The 15,314-nt window shown below is 37.9% G+C and overlaps 1 protein-coding gene across 1 annotated transcript; it reads right to left on the bottom strand.

Annotated features, from left to right (window-relative positions):
* Window positions 1-7,009: 7,009 nt before the first annotated feature.
* LOC144638007 (glycine receptor subunit alpha-1-like) lies at window positions 7,010-15,110 on the bottom strand. Its single transcript, XM_078497105.1, has 8 exons — window positions 15,024-15,110; window positions 13,255-13,337; window positions 12,751-12,857; window positions 12,110-12,177; window positions 11,504-11,795; window positions 9,493-9,624; window positions 8,554-8,912; window positions 7,010-7,940 (listed from the first exon to the last, which is right to left on the bottom strand). The coding sequence occupies exons 2-8, from the start codon at window positions 13,311-13,313 to the stop codon at window positions 7,653-7,655; spliced, it is 1,305 nt and encodes a 434-aa protein (XP_078353231.1). The 5' UTR covers window positions 13,314-13,337; window positions 15,024-15,110; the 3' UTR covers window positions 7,010-7,652.
* Between the last annotated feature and the right edge of the window lie 204 nt (window positions 15,111-15,314).

The following is a 15,314-nucleotide window of genomic DNA, read 5'->3' as shown; positions in this document are numbered from 1 at the left end:
AGTGCAAATACCCCGCCATTTTAAAAAAATTTCGAGTTATTTCACTTTACTTTCATGTTGTTTATTCAGCGTAACCGATCCATGTTTTAGAAGCACTGCGCGCCTCTGGGACAGCCTCAGTAAAGCCCACGAGAAAACAAACAGATGAAACGCACAGAAAAATCAAAAGAGCAATGCTGTTAATTTCAGCACATCAGTTATCCTCAAAATTAATTAGAAAATTAAATGTGCTTTTGCTAACTCTTGGTTTCGTTTTGTCGCCGCTGTATCGCCCTTCGTTTGATCCATTTTGCCGCCGTACACCCTCTGTTTTGTCGCTACTGCACACCCTTTCTTTTGTCCATTTGCCGCTAGCCTGTGTACAGCCGTCCCGCTCCCCTCAAAAAAATCGGGGAGGGAGCGGGACGGCTGTACACAGGCTATTGCCGCCGATGTATTATACATTCAATTGCCTTGGAGCCATTTCAAACACTTGAAGAAGTCTTTCCTTGCGGTTTGCACAAACAAAGAAAAACGGTGCTTTGCTTTTGACCGAGTTTTTAGATTTGGAAAAGAGAAAGCCAACTGAAGAATACAAGCCTGAAAATATTTGCACGAGAATTCTTTGATCAGTTGTTTTGAAATTAACTATCAATTATTAATTCAAGACCGTTATAATTGTTTTGTCGCCACTGTTACGCCCTTTGTTTTACCCATTTGCCGCCATAGACCACCCTTCGTTTGTCTTTTTGCCGCCAATTTAATTATACATTCATTGCCTTTGAGCCATTTTTACAAACTTGTACAAGTTTTCCTCGCCGTTTGCACGCACAAAAAAAAAACGTAGAAAAATATGCTAGACCTTTTAGTAAAGCATTCGTTCACTATAGCTCTCTTATTATTTTAAGGCAGTTATAATTTGTGCGGAAACGTATATAATTCAACCTGGTTAAAAAATACACATGGTGCTGGAATTTGACTATATTACAGACTATCTTTTTTCCAAGTAGAATTGCAGGATTGTATTTTGCTTCCAAATTTTAAAGAAAACTAGTCGTTCTTTATAAAACTAAATGTTGACATTTTTAATTTGGAAGCGAGCTGCCCGTACGATTGCCATACATGGGCCTTGTATTCTCTTTGGTAACCATGTAAATGACTTTGTGCGTGGAAGAATTTTCTCAGTATTCTGTATTCTCGTCCCCATAGCCCTTTCGTTTCTCTTAGCCGGCTGGGCCTTGGCACGAGAAAACGAAGGGCTCTGGGGGCTCTGGGGACACAAGATTTCCAGTCCTAGATTCTAGGACTTCTGGTCTTCGTGTATGCAGTCATGACGTTTCAAAAGACTGTATGAGAGAGTCGTAACGTTTTCGACTTCCGATTAGGAATTCTTTGTTCCAAACAGCCAATCAAAAAAATTCAAATTAATTCCAAAATCCTATGCCCCCAGAGCCCTTCGTTTTCTCGTGCTAAGCCGGCTAAGAGAAACGAAAGGGCTATAGGGACGAGGAGTATTCTCAAGGTATTCTCTTGGTATTCTGTAGTGTTAAACTTTCATACGTTTGCCCAGCTTTGATCAACACCTGCCAAAGGCTCACAGAGATACAAGTATCACCAGCAAAGGTAAGGGTATTTATTTTTTCGATTGTTACAAAGTCTTTTTGCCAAATACAATTGCGAGCTGTTAGAAAAGAATTCGATCAGGCAATGTTGATACAAGCGGATTAATCCTAACAATTTTCACTTCTTTCTTTAAATATTTCTGAATTCGGAGCCTTTTTTTTCAATACAGTTCTATATCGCAGATTTAATAGTGGTAGTGGTAGTGGTAGTGGTAGTGGTAGTGGTAGTGGTATTGGTATTGGTAGTGGTAGTGGTAGTAGTAGTGGTAGTGGTAGTGGTAGTGGTAGTGGTAGTGGTAGTGATTTTGGTAGTGGTAGTGGTAGTAGTGGTAGTGGTAGTGGTAGTGGTAGTGGTAGTGGTAGTGGTAGTGGTAGTGGTAGTGGTAGTGGTAGTGGTAGTGGTAGTGATTTTGGTAGTGGTAGTGGTAGTGGTAGTGGTAGTGGTAGTGGTAGTGGTAGTGGTAGTGGTAGTGGTAGTGGTAGTGGTAGTGGTAGTGGTAGTGATATTGGTAGTAGTAGTGGTAGTGGTAGTGGTAGTGGTAGTGATATTGGTAGTGGTAGTGGTAGTGGTAGTGGTAGTGGTAGTGGTAGTGGTAGTGGTAGTGGTAGTGGTAGTGGTAGTGGTAGTGGTAGTGGTAGTGGTAGTGGTAGTGGTAGTGATATTGGTAGTAGTAGTGGTAGTGGTAGTGGTAGTGGTAGTGGTAGTGGTAGTGGTAGTGGTAGTGGTAGTGGTAGTGGTAGTGGTAGTGGTAGTGGTAGTGGTAGTGGTAGTGGTAGTGGTAGTGGTAGTGGTAGTAGTAGTTCCCTGCGTCATGGTAGGTAGGTAGGTAGGTAGGTAGGTAGGTAGGTAGGTAGGTAGGTAGGTAGGTAGGTAGGTAGGTAGGTAGGTAATACTTTATTTAAAACACGGTAAATTCCATTCAGGTATACATAATAAAATAGAACAAGGAATAAAAACACTAACTACACTAACTAAGAGAGGCTAACTACTAGTAAGAACAAACAAACAAAAACCTGCTTTACAAGGACGCCGTGTATTTATAATTTAAATGCAAAATGAGCCGAACTTGTGATTTTTCAATTTGTTCTTAAATTCGTTAAGTGTGACGGATAGTTTTATTTCATTCGGTAAGCCATTCCATAACACAGCCCCGCTGTAGCTGAAGCTTCGTTTACAATAATTAGTGCGCGGCTGTGGTATGGATAGCTTTCCTTCAGTATTCCTGAGATTGTATGTCAAGGCTTCATTACGCAGGAAAAACCGAGAACTCAAATAATTCGGAGTCAGGTTGTTCATAGCATTATACATCATAATCGATTTACTCACGGCCCTTTGATGATCAAGTTTGTGCCAATTTAAACTATATAAGAGTTCATCAGTATTTCTATCATAATTAGAGAAGGTTATAATACGCGCAGCACGGTTCTGTAGCTTTTGTAGTTTCTGAGAAAGTCCCTTTGAACAGCATCCCCACACTACACTACAGTAATCGAAATGAGGCTGAATTAATGAATTGTAAACGGTGAGAAGTATCTCACGTGGAACAAAATCCCTTATGCGTTTGATGGCGCTTACACCTGAAGCAATCTTTTTTGAAATTTCCTTTATGTGAAATTCCCAATTTAGATTTTGATCAATATATACGCCGATAGATTTCGTAGTGGATACTTGTTCAACAGGGATTTGATTTATCTTGATTGAGGGATTCTCAGGTAGATTAGATAGCCTTTGTCTAGATCCAATTAATAAAAATTCCGTTTTTGTCAAGTTTAGTGTAAGTTTATTGGCGGCAAGCCATAATCGAATTTCTTCTAGATCAGAATTTATACATTCTTTTATTTCTTCGACACTATTGCTCGCAAAAGTAATGCTGGTATCGTCAGCATACATTCTCGGTTGCGAGTGACATAGACAGTTGGGTAGATCATTGATATACAATAAGAATAAAAGAGGACCTAAAATAGTTCCCTGTGGAATACCACACTGAAGAAACCTCTCGGATGATTTATTACAATTTACTAGACAGGTTTGTGTGCGACTATTTAAATAAGAAGAAAACCATTTATGCGCGGGTCCTTTAATACCATAGAACTGTAGTTTTGATAATAAAATATTGTGGTCCACCGTGTCAAATGCCTTTTTGAGATCAAGAAAGACAACAGCATTGACAAGTCCACGATCGATATTAAGTGACCAGCTATCAGTCGCTTCAAGCAATGCTGTGACTGTGGAATGAAGTGAACGGAAACCAGATTGGTGGCTAGATAGAAGGTTATTGACGATAAGATAATTATACAATTGATCATAAACTATACGTTCAAAAACCTTTGCCACAACAGGAATAATCGAAATTGGTCGATAATTAGATGGATCAGTTCTTTTCCCAGCATTTTTAAAGAGTGGAGTGATTCGGGCATTTTTCCATTCGTCCGGAAAAATTCCAGTTGCAATAGACTGGTTAAATATTTTACTGAGTGATTTGGCAATTAGGTCAGGACATTCTCTAAGAAGCCTGGCCGAAATAGAATCAAGTCCTGTAGCTTTAGATCTACAGAGTTTAGTTATGGATTCCAGAAAATGTGATTAAAAATAAAAAATAAGGGGCAAAATAAACTCTGGTAGCTCTAGTCAAAGCACACCACACTGACCATAGTCAAAACAGCCTATCGAAGGCTTTTATAATATATTATGAGCTGACTGATCACTTTATTTATAGAATGGCAATTACATTGGTACATTTATAAATAAGTGGTATATCTACATACATGATGAAATTATTTAATACAGTCCCAGCAAATATTTGTATACATAACTTATATGCTCGGTAATCACAAGGTCTTTTTAGGAAACTAATTTTCGCAGTTTGTCATCCCAGCACAGACAGCCTTTTTGACCTGCTCTCAACCAAAACAAGTTTGAAGGCTTTCAACTGAAAAGTGCGAAATGGTAAGCTTTGCTGCAAAAGTGGAAAAAAAAATATGCAAACTGTCTACCCAATCCATAGAAACTCTCTTATTTTTCCTTTATATTTTAAAAGCTGTCATTTGCTTACTTTTACTTCCAAACTTTTTCGAATCTGGCAAAGTTACTAATTATTTAATTGATATTCCATTTGAATAAATTATTTTTTTTCAAACAAACGAAAAATAACCGTACTAAACCCCGCGTTTCTCTCACGTTTCTTAGTGCAAATGACCATGGCGAACTTAAGGGCGAACGCAATATTCTTTGCGAAAAGTTAAGTCACGATTCTTTATACCTTTTGGTATTTCTTTTTACTTATGTTTTCTTGAAAAGTTAACAACGATAACGGTTAGACAGACAGCTTCTTTAGCTTATCTGTGTTTCTTTTGCTGAGTCAACAAATAAATTTACACACATTGGTTTTGCAGTTTTTTACATTTTTTGAGATCGGCAATTCTCAATATGGTTTGTTAACATTTTAACAAATAGATTTCATTTTGCCGTGCGTCTGTTCAGTAATAGATCACAGATGACGTCAAAATGTGGTATGAACAGGGAAGTGGCCCACGAGGCGCTAGCCGAGTGGGTCACTGATGTTCATACCACATTTTGACGTCTTCTGTGATCTATTACTGAACAGACGCACGGCAAAATGAAATCTATTTGTTTTTTAGTAGAAACTCAGCTGTGTTCTATTGGAAATCCGCGAATCTGATTGGTTCTCCCACTGATTTCTATTCGCCGATAGAAAACAGTCGCGCGCGAGAGTAGTTCTTTAAGCGGTAAATTTTCTTGATTTTTGTCTTCAAAGTGCACAATATTGTAGGTTTTGGACTGCAATCCTTTCGAGTTTCTACTAAAACAATTAGACTACTCGCCTTCGTTTTCTATGAGCGATAGTCAACTCGGCTGCGCCTCGTTGACTATTTGCTCATAGAAAACTCGGGCTCGTAGTCTAATTGTTAAATATAATAACACAAGACTTCAGCACACTTCTGTGTGAGCAATGCTGCCGTACCGATGAGCTAAGTTGTTTTGATTTCACTATTAAGTTTTCGTTAACACGAAGCATTGTTAATCCGATTGAATAAACAGAAAAATGGTCAATTGAAAGTCAATGAAAAAACTAACCTTTATTCCGATTTGGAAAGTTGTTTAAATCTGTAAGCATTAACCGAAGCGTTCAACTGCAATTTGTTTGTTTTCCGTGGCGTCGTCCAACTGTACAACATCGGTCAAACTTTCATACAGACTTCGGATAATTTCTCGAATAATTCACTGTCTTCTTCAAGCTTGTTTCGCCCAGTTAAATGCTTCGAAAGGTGAACGATGCTTGGCGTATTGTTTCTCACTGAAGATTTGTAATTAAGCTGAACTTTTTTGCTTTGTTGTGGCCTCGCAAGTTTGAAAAACTTTGCCGACAACTATGATTTGGACTATGAACTCTGATCACGCGCGCGAGTCACACCACCGCGTGACGTCATCCATGTGTCTGTACTCTGATAGATCATAAGTAAGAACCAATCAAAATGCGCGTAGAATTCAGGTTATTATATAATAACAATTGGTTCATGCTTTAGCGTGCTCCATCGAGTTATGGAGCAGGCGGGAAGTTTGGAGAGCACGAGAGAAGCGTAAGAGTTGCCCGAGGCGATAGCCGAGGGCAACTCTAGCTTCTTGAGTGGACCGATTTTATTTGTAATTGATGTAAATAAACATTTATTTTTGAAAACGGTCTTTGAATGAAGCGCCCGATGAAGTAAGCTAAAATTTTTCCCGAGCGGCAAAATCACAACAGAGCCGTAGACGCTTTGGTGTAATGCTTAAAACGCGAAAACTTTCGTCATGCAGCTAGTTTTTAGTGCCATCGAGCTGTTGTCATTCATGGTTGGCCCATTCTTCCACGTTAGGGCCGTGAAAAAATGATTTTCGTCCTTCGAGACTCGCTCGTTAGTTGTTATTGTTTGAATGAAGAGAAGTACACAAACAACTTCGACGGTAAAATCGAATTTATTTTCTCTTTCGCTCTCCGTCTCGTAATAAGAAACAGCTTACCTTGTAGCTCGTATCCTTGGAAAAATATTGAAAGGATTGACTTTTCATATTCCGAAGATAATATGTCATCGCTTTCGCAAAACACAGCGTATGAGCTTTACTCAGTGAGATTTTCACTCGTCGATTACGTCATCAGCGTGCTCCATTGGGATTTTGAGCACGCTTACGTATACTGAATAGGCCTTATTCGTATTCTCGGTATTGGACTGGAACTAGCGTGCAATGGAGGCTCATGCGGGTAATCTTTTCAAATGCAAATGACATGAAGCTGTTTTTAATGATATTCGCCCGCATGAGCCTCCATTGCAAGCTAGTTCCAGTCCAATACCGAGAATACGAATAAGGCCTATTTGATTGCGCGGCTCTGCTAGCTATGTTATAATATATATTGCTAGGAATTGGTAATACAGTACCCTAACCTATTTTGACCCAGTCCTCGTGATACAAAGCTATAATTTTATCGCTCGTTTACCTTGACTAGTTTTACATTAAAAATTAACTATACTCGTGGTTTCTGGAGACATAAACTAAAACGTCACTAAACTTAAAAGGTTACGTCTTCCTCGACGAGCCGGAACCAATAACATTAAATTCTCGACACGAAAAGTACAAAGTTAAAGGTCACTTTTGCCTCTAAAAATTTCATCAGTATACTTAATTTAGTGTTGAGACTACCGTGACTCGTTCAGGTTAAGAAAACTGAAAAGTATATTAGAGGTATACGAAAAAAATCTTTTTACAGACGTCGTTTTCTTACTGGTTCTTAAAAGGACCATTCTCTCACCCCAGTAATCTTACGCCAACATAGTTATCATGCATTTAAAATAACAAGATATTCTATGTGTTATGCATCCAACCATAGATCGTTTGCAGTCACTTCAGGCCGGTTTAGAAACGGGCAGCACAGTTCTAATCCAGTTTGTCCGGTTTGATCTTGTTGTGCAAAGTTGTCTGTCTCCTTCATGCACTGAAACGTTTCGCTGATCTCAAGTTCTTCATCACTTCCCTCACAGCGAGCAGTCAATTGGATTTTAATTCCCTGTACTCAGAGCCAGCCAGTAAATAAGGTTGAAAATCGCGAACGATATAGGGAACATGTACCGGCAGCATTTGTTGGTAAGCACGCTGAGATCGGTTTTCTCTCTGTCTGTAGACTGGGTACAAGCCATACAACACGTGATCAGATTGTTTTTACACGGCGATTTTTTTTCAGGTTTGTTTCCTTGCTGGCTGACCAAATGAACTTGGCCATTGGCATCAGCAACGTAGTTTGGTTGGAAGCCATGCTTACACTGGAACACTATCTTGTTGTTTTGAGGCTTGGAAATGAAAGGAAATTTAATTACCATTAAATTGTATTGGAAATGTTATCCTTTTTTCTATTGTTAAGTTCGTCAGGTTAAGTTAATACATGCAGAAAATAGTTAATAGATAAATAAACTAATGCGTGATCGGTAAGTAAGCATGTAAGCAAGCAAGTAAGCCAGCCAGCCAACCAGCTAGTCCGTCCGTCAGTCAGTCAGTCAAACCTCTCTTTTTACGTGACATCATCAAAATCTAAAATTAAAAATCTCAAAGCAGGAGATGTTATTTTCACGAAGATAGGTGCCCGTACAATCCACAGGTAAACTAACTGACTCCTGCTTTGAGGACCTTTGAGCATTTGCGATTTTGTAATAAAAAAATTCGAGCGTATTTAGGCGCTGGAAATTAAAATTTAACTTTCCCGTGTTTCTCTTCCTAGAACACGCTCATGTTTGAAGATGAAGATGAAATGACTTTGGTCTGTTAACAGAAAGCGCTATTATTTAAAAAGTGTTTAGCGTATGGAGTCTGGGGCAAGGCCTTTAGGCGTTTCAGGAGACTCTTGCTTTCAAAGGGGCAGTTAACTGGACACAACTGACTGAACAGGTCAAATATTTTCTCAGTTACCTTCTTTTCTCCTTCTTTTTCTTCTTTTCTCCTCTCTTCTTCTTTTGAGCGGAACCTGTAAACGAGTAAATCTGTGACCAGCGTAGAAAACACAAAGATGAAGGAACCAAGAAGATACCAGTCAATTGCCTTAGCGTAGCTGACCCGAGGCATGGTCGAGTTACTGGAACCGAGCAGAAACACAATCGTAAGTATGGTCGTGACTCCGAGAGAAAGTCGTTCTCCGATGTAATATCGATCCATCCAGAACGAGATCCAGCTCAGTGAAACCATCACAATGCAAGGTATGTAGAATTGAATGAAGTAAAATCCCATGCGGCGATTAAACGTGAACGTCACGATCAAGTTTTTGTAATTTCCTAAAAACGAGAAAAGAATATGAGCAAAAGAAAACTGAGCTGACAGGTGCGTCGAAAATTCATAGATCCGTTTAACCAGGCAATTTTCTGGCAATTGTTTAGCGAACCAAGAAATAATTTATAGCAGGATCAGTACCCCATACCTATGGATTCTACATATTCTATAATTTCGTCGCTCTTGCAAGTGGTTCACGAAGAACAAGCAGCCAAATTATTCTGTTCTGCCCTAACAGATATGTGTAACATTCCTCGTCCAAATCTCGCAGAGTAATTGGGAATGGAAAGTGAAAATACTAGGCTAGATATTGCCATTCATCGCTATCATTCCTTCCGTCATTTGCCTCGGTAACTTTGTCTTGTTATAGTCTATGATTTCGGTTGGCAGATAAAAAGAATTTAATACACGAATACTACATTGCTCACAATACTAAGGTGGCATTTTCTTCCCGTACGACAGGCACTGGCCATGTCAACTCCACCCCCGCATATCTCAGATTTTGTTTGAAATCACAAGGAAGCGATTGCATGTAAAAAGGTGTCAGAAAAAGTACAAAAAAATGTGTCAAGAACTTTGTCTAACCTGAAACATAGGAAACCTTTTTTGACTCCACTTCAAATTTAACCACATCGAATTCGGCTAACTCCTCGCTGAAAAGCGTAATTGGCTCTTCTTCCTTCCACCGAAAATCCATCTCTTCAATAGTATGGCGGACTAAGAAGAAACCAAGCATACGACGTCATATTCATATCAATATGCTGAATATGGTACGATGTTGATCTATGACAATTTGTAACAACTGGTCAGAGCGGTAAAAGAGCGCTGTGAATGAACCTTGGGATGATTCAGTGTGGAAAAAAAAAAACACTGACCAAAGCAAAGGGAAGCCCAACAAGAATAATTTCCTTCTGTAGAACGGTACTCGACGAAAGAATGTTTGGATTTTGTGAAATGGTATCCGAAAACTGTGGTAGAATAGCCCGGTCTATGATGTCCAGAATTACCCCGTGACTTTAATTGTGACGCGCATTGAGCTTTGAGAAATACACTATACAGGAAACCAGTACCGTGACCATAAGAAACTTGTTTTGAAGAGTTTTTACTGACAAAAGTGAGGAGGGATTGATGGTTGTGTTTGTTGACTGCAATTGTACCAATATCACCAAGCATCCAGTAATTAACGATTCCCCCTGGGCTTTCCCCCATATAAGCTCTACAAGTACAGTTGTATCCCGCTAACTCGAACCTTTTTCGATTCCCCTCCAGGTCATCTTCTTACTAATTTTACCCTCGCTAGCTTGAACCCCCGATTATTCGAACCGTTTTCGATTTCCCTTGAAGGTTCGAGTTATTGGGATTCAACTGTATTGTGCTTGAGCTGTTTTGGTCCAAAATGGTGTCATATATTTGTCAGGTCCTTTTGAGATTGAGTATGGTTTTAAGGTAACCACGCAGAGGAGGCGGGACACAATCAGAAATACACAGTGTAAAAATATCACAGGGTGCTGATTGAATTTCTGTACAGGCGAATGAAAAATGGTTAAAAGCAAAATGTCTGGGAACCACGAGAGAGTCGTTTCATAGGTCTTTATACTTATGAACGCTTTTATTTTCAACGAAAAAGAGAAAAGGAGAGGTGAACCATTTAATATAAAGAGCACAATTTAGCCCTTTCGATGCGCGCATGGCCTGCCATATAAACAGGCTTGGATTTTTTTAGGCCATGTCTACACATCTACATCTACACTTTTTTAAGGTGGCTCTCAATAGTTTAGTCAGAACTAAATATGCCCGTCTTTGGTATTCTATCACAGCTATATCAATAACGTTAAGAAAAATCTTTTTACACAAATGTACACACGATTTACCAATAAACAATTTGAGGTCATGATGACGTCAAAATCTGTTTCCATGGCAACGCCATATGAGGTTAAAGATACACTATTTTGGACCTTACGAGGCTGATAACTCAAAAACTACTCAGTGAAAGTTTTTCGTTTTCACATAGTTTTATCCAACTGATCAAATAAACATTTTTGCCAAATTTTAAAGAAATCTGTCAAGGGGATTCGGAGTTACGTTATTTTTGCATAAATTTAAGGTGGCTCTGAAAATTTCTGACAGAATTTTTTTAAAAGTTGTCAGATCATTTCTTTTGTCCTTTAAACAAAAATATTTGAAAAACAAAAACTTTTACCGTCTAGTTTTAGAGTAATTACCCTTAAACGGTCAAAAATATGGTATCTTTGACCACTTTTGTAGTTGCTATGGCAACGAATTTTGACGTCACAGTGACTCCAATTTGTTTATTAGTAAAACCTTTACAAGGATGTTCTGAAAGTTATACTTCAACATTGCAGGTGTAGCAGCAATAGAATGCCAAAGACGGGAATATCTAAACTATTACGAGCCACCTTAAGTCGAGAAAAATCGCGAGATATAATAATAATAATAATATAATAATTAATAATAATATAATAGATATCACACCAACTGTAAGAATCTAAATAAAAACTGATATCTACAGTATATCTTATTAGACAGTTGTCGGTGTAGTATCGCTGTAAATATTTACAAGTTTTGTTGTACTTACAGCTCTCCAAAGTCAAATGACAGCGCTGTACGTCCATTGGGAACTTGACAAGGTCCATCTGACATGCTCCCGCTATCCGCACATAAGCAAAGTAGAAAATCTGCCCTTTGTTGTCAATCAGCACCAACTGGTTGGATGTGAACACTTCGTAGTCGTTAGCGTTCGTAATATAAGTGTCTGGGAGCCAAATGCGCTCAACATCGGTCCCTCCCAGCGTCAGTGTGGCTTCGGTACCATGTGCAAGCCGTTTATCTATCCATTGTTGACGAAGATAAACGTACACTTGAAATTCCTAAAATTCGCAAAAGAGGTAGAAGAACAGTTTGAAGTATGCTGACACCTCAGTACAAGGAACTTAACATCTTCCATGATCCATGGATAAGGCGTCACACGGATTGTAAGACATGTGATGTCGTCTACAGCTTTATTTCTATCTTGCACAACACACAAGTATGACGTGAGTAGCACAAACCATGATCATGATAATGAAAAGTTAGGATAGGAGTTACAGGTGAGTTTAATACAGACGGATGCTAGTGTGGTAGAACTCTGCGATCATAAGTGACATTGTAGAGCTAAAACAAGATCGGAAATAGCCTCACTCACCATGTTCGATTCTTTGATCTCACTGAACGCCTTTATCGCCATGCTTACGTTTACAATCTCTGGACTGCCTGTCAAAGATGTAGCGAGTCACCCACTTAGAATCTCACTCATTACAAATTGAGTCAATCAAACACCCCAAAGACATATTCTCATGGTCTAAAAAATTTGTACGACCTTGATAATTATCGTATCCAAACTCAAACAAGCTGATAAACAATTAAATGTTATTGCAATAAGCTTGAACAATTAAGGTTAGTGATTTTCTAAACAAACTCGCGCCACTTTTGCAACCAGTCAGAAGTAAAACGAAATCCAATCGTGACTGCACTCACACGTTTTCCCGCGTTCCGTGCTGGCTGCATGCATTTGCTTCGAGTTTTGATTGTTTCACTGGATTGTCCGCAGTTTGTGTTTGGTCAGAGTAACAACTTTGTTTTTGGTTTCACGACACTCGATCGAAAATCGCTTTTTTGTTTCTTCTGCTGGTTTGTTTGCTTCAATTACAGAAATTGGGCTGAAATAAATAAACAGCCACTCATATTGCTGTGATTTATTCTAATAAAGCTAATCTCGGAAACAGAGCTTTAGCTCAAAAGTTAAAATTCATAGTTATTTTCCTTTGACAGTAATAAAATAAATACCAGTTACGTTGGGTCTGGCCCTTTTGTCGTAGCATTTCTTCTTCAAATATCTGTCAAGAATTTCTGAAGCATTGGCTATCTCCTGGCGACTAATAGACGGGCTTTCACTGAACAAGACAAACAAAAACAACAATTATACATATGTCCTTATTAGACATTTCAAAAGACAAGGCGAACTGGCGAAGTTACACTGAGATTTTTGTAGCAATATGGTGTAAACCTTATTTTTAATTCATTACTGATATAATTAGGTGGATTAGCATGACGCTTAAAACGCATGCGCGATCTATGGGTCTTATCTTGCAAGCTCAGGTCAATAAAACGTTCATGAATTCTTTCAAATATGAAAATCCGCAACTTCATCCCTTTATAGCAGGCCTGCGTCACATACAAGCTCAGCCGCCGAAAACCCACTCCTTCTCCTCAAAGCATAATATCGTTATTTAACATTGTTAGGTGCTGTGTAGTATTATGGGGATGGAATTTCTATTACAAGCTACGTACCTTTGCGAGATTTTCATAGGCAGCAGAAGAAACAACAGTAGCCCTCTTGAAAATGCCATTTGAATTAATTTCCGCAGTGGCTCCTGAGAATAATTAAGTGCAACAAAAATGACTAAAAGCCTCGTGATTGCTAGCAACAACTCTTATACAACTCTTCTTTTGACCAATGTCTTAAAGAGGTGGTGGTTTGGAAAAAAATCATGACAACGTTATTCAATTTGTGCTTAAAAAACATTTTGTAATAGAAAGAATGTATAGGTGGTAGCTGCTACCAGTAGCTGGTTGCTAGCAAGGAATCGAATAACAGAGACAAGATCGGTCTCTCACTTTGGCGGCAGTAACAAAATCATTAATTGTTTATTCGAGCATAAATTCATTTTCATAACAGCTGGCATTTTGAAATTTAAAAAGAATTAACGCAAAGCTAGGACCTAATCTGATTGGTTATAATTTCGAAAAGATAAAAAAATGGAATGCAATAAATTTCACAAACATAGTTATTGACACGATCATTTAAAGCCAATTTCCGTAAGTCGCTTATACTTCAGATAAGTTCTCTGCAATAAAGTTTTCTCGTGCGGATATCTTTGTTCATTTTAATGATCTCCATTTCCATTTATTCCTTTCAAAAGGATAGTACCCTAAAACTAACATCCTTGTTTGGCTGATTTTAAATTTTGATAGGTCATTCTTTGTTGCAAGAATACAATTTTGTTTCCAACTCGAAATATTACGTCTCCTTACAGGATAAAATCAATTGCTGTCAATGTTTACCATTCTGAGAATTTGCTGGTACATCAAGGTGATGATCCCTAGTTGATTATGTTGTTTATTCTCATTACCGGTAGGCTTTACAATGTATTGATAATCTAGGGAGAAATTAGATCTTGGTCACCCTTTGTAATTAAAGGTCTTGGTACAACCGTTTTACCGTAAATTCTTCGCTTGCTGATTCTCTTATTCGTCATTTTGTCAACTTAAAGTAGTACAAAAAGATGGTGATATACATTTCTGTATGTAGCTACTTAGTATTTCTAAGTGAATTGTTAAAATTTACAGAATTATGGATAACATTCAAAGTACAACATTTTCCACTGGGAAACTTGAGTTAAGAACAAGTAATATTAAAAGCTTAGCAATAACCTTGAAAGTACATAAAAGAATTTAATTCTTAAAAAATGTGTCCAAGATGAAGATTTTGAAATAATATCTACAAGAAATTAAAAATGCTTACATTCAAAATATGAACCAAAAAATTTTGCAAATAATTAAATGGATCTCTTGAGTTTGACTCTATTATTTAAATTCGTGTTTTGTTTATCACTTTTTTTGAAATATAGTTTTAAAATGATAATTTTTTTGCAGAACATTTAAGCGCAAATTCTTATGCCATTTACCGAGAAGGGTATAGCAATTTTTTCTATTTTATTATCGAACTTGTTGTGCCGGCTTTGAACATTTGCCGTGTTATTTAAATTTTTCATCATTTCTAACCGACCACATCCTAACATCCTTCCAGTGTAGTAGTTATCATTGTAGCTGTATCACGCACTGAAATATTCTCCATAATTTTTGTACTACGTTAAAAATACCTTCACAAAAAAGATTCAATTTTAAGGAACGTATGTTTCCTTATCACAAAATTGTTGAATTCAATATTCAAAAACACGGGTTCTTTTAAAATCCCTAATGGCATCATTTTGAAACATTCGTACTTTATATATTAATTTTTTTCGAATATAGGTTTATATGTGGCAATAGTTTCGTACCTGGTTTTTCTAGATGGTTATGGCTGAAGTCCGCGTTGGAACTTATTCACCGGTAAATACGTAAACATCAACCCTCTGTTCCCACGCAGGTGGCCTGTAGCACTGCTCATCGCGTATTCATGCCGGATAACAGTAACCAAAATGTTTTATCGCAATAAGTCAAATTACAGGCCAGCCAAGAATTAATAGTCATAGGTGTCTAAAACATGCAGTTTATTTTAGCAACAAGACAACAGTGAAGACTATAGCTAGGAAAAAAGGACTTAATATTACTGTATGGAAATATATAGG

Source organism: Oculina patagonica, chromosome 14, assembly GCF_052425735.1.
Source record: "Oculina patagonica isolate OP01 chromosome 14, crgOcupat, whole genome shotgun sequence".
NCBI classification, from domain to species: domain Eukaryota; kingdom Metazoa; phylum Cnidaria; class Anthozoa; order Scleractinia; family Oculinidae; genus Oculina; species Oculina patagonica.
This window is presented reverse-complemented; position numbering and strand designations above follow the sequence as displayed.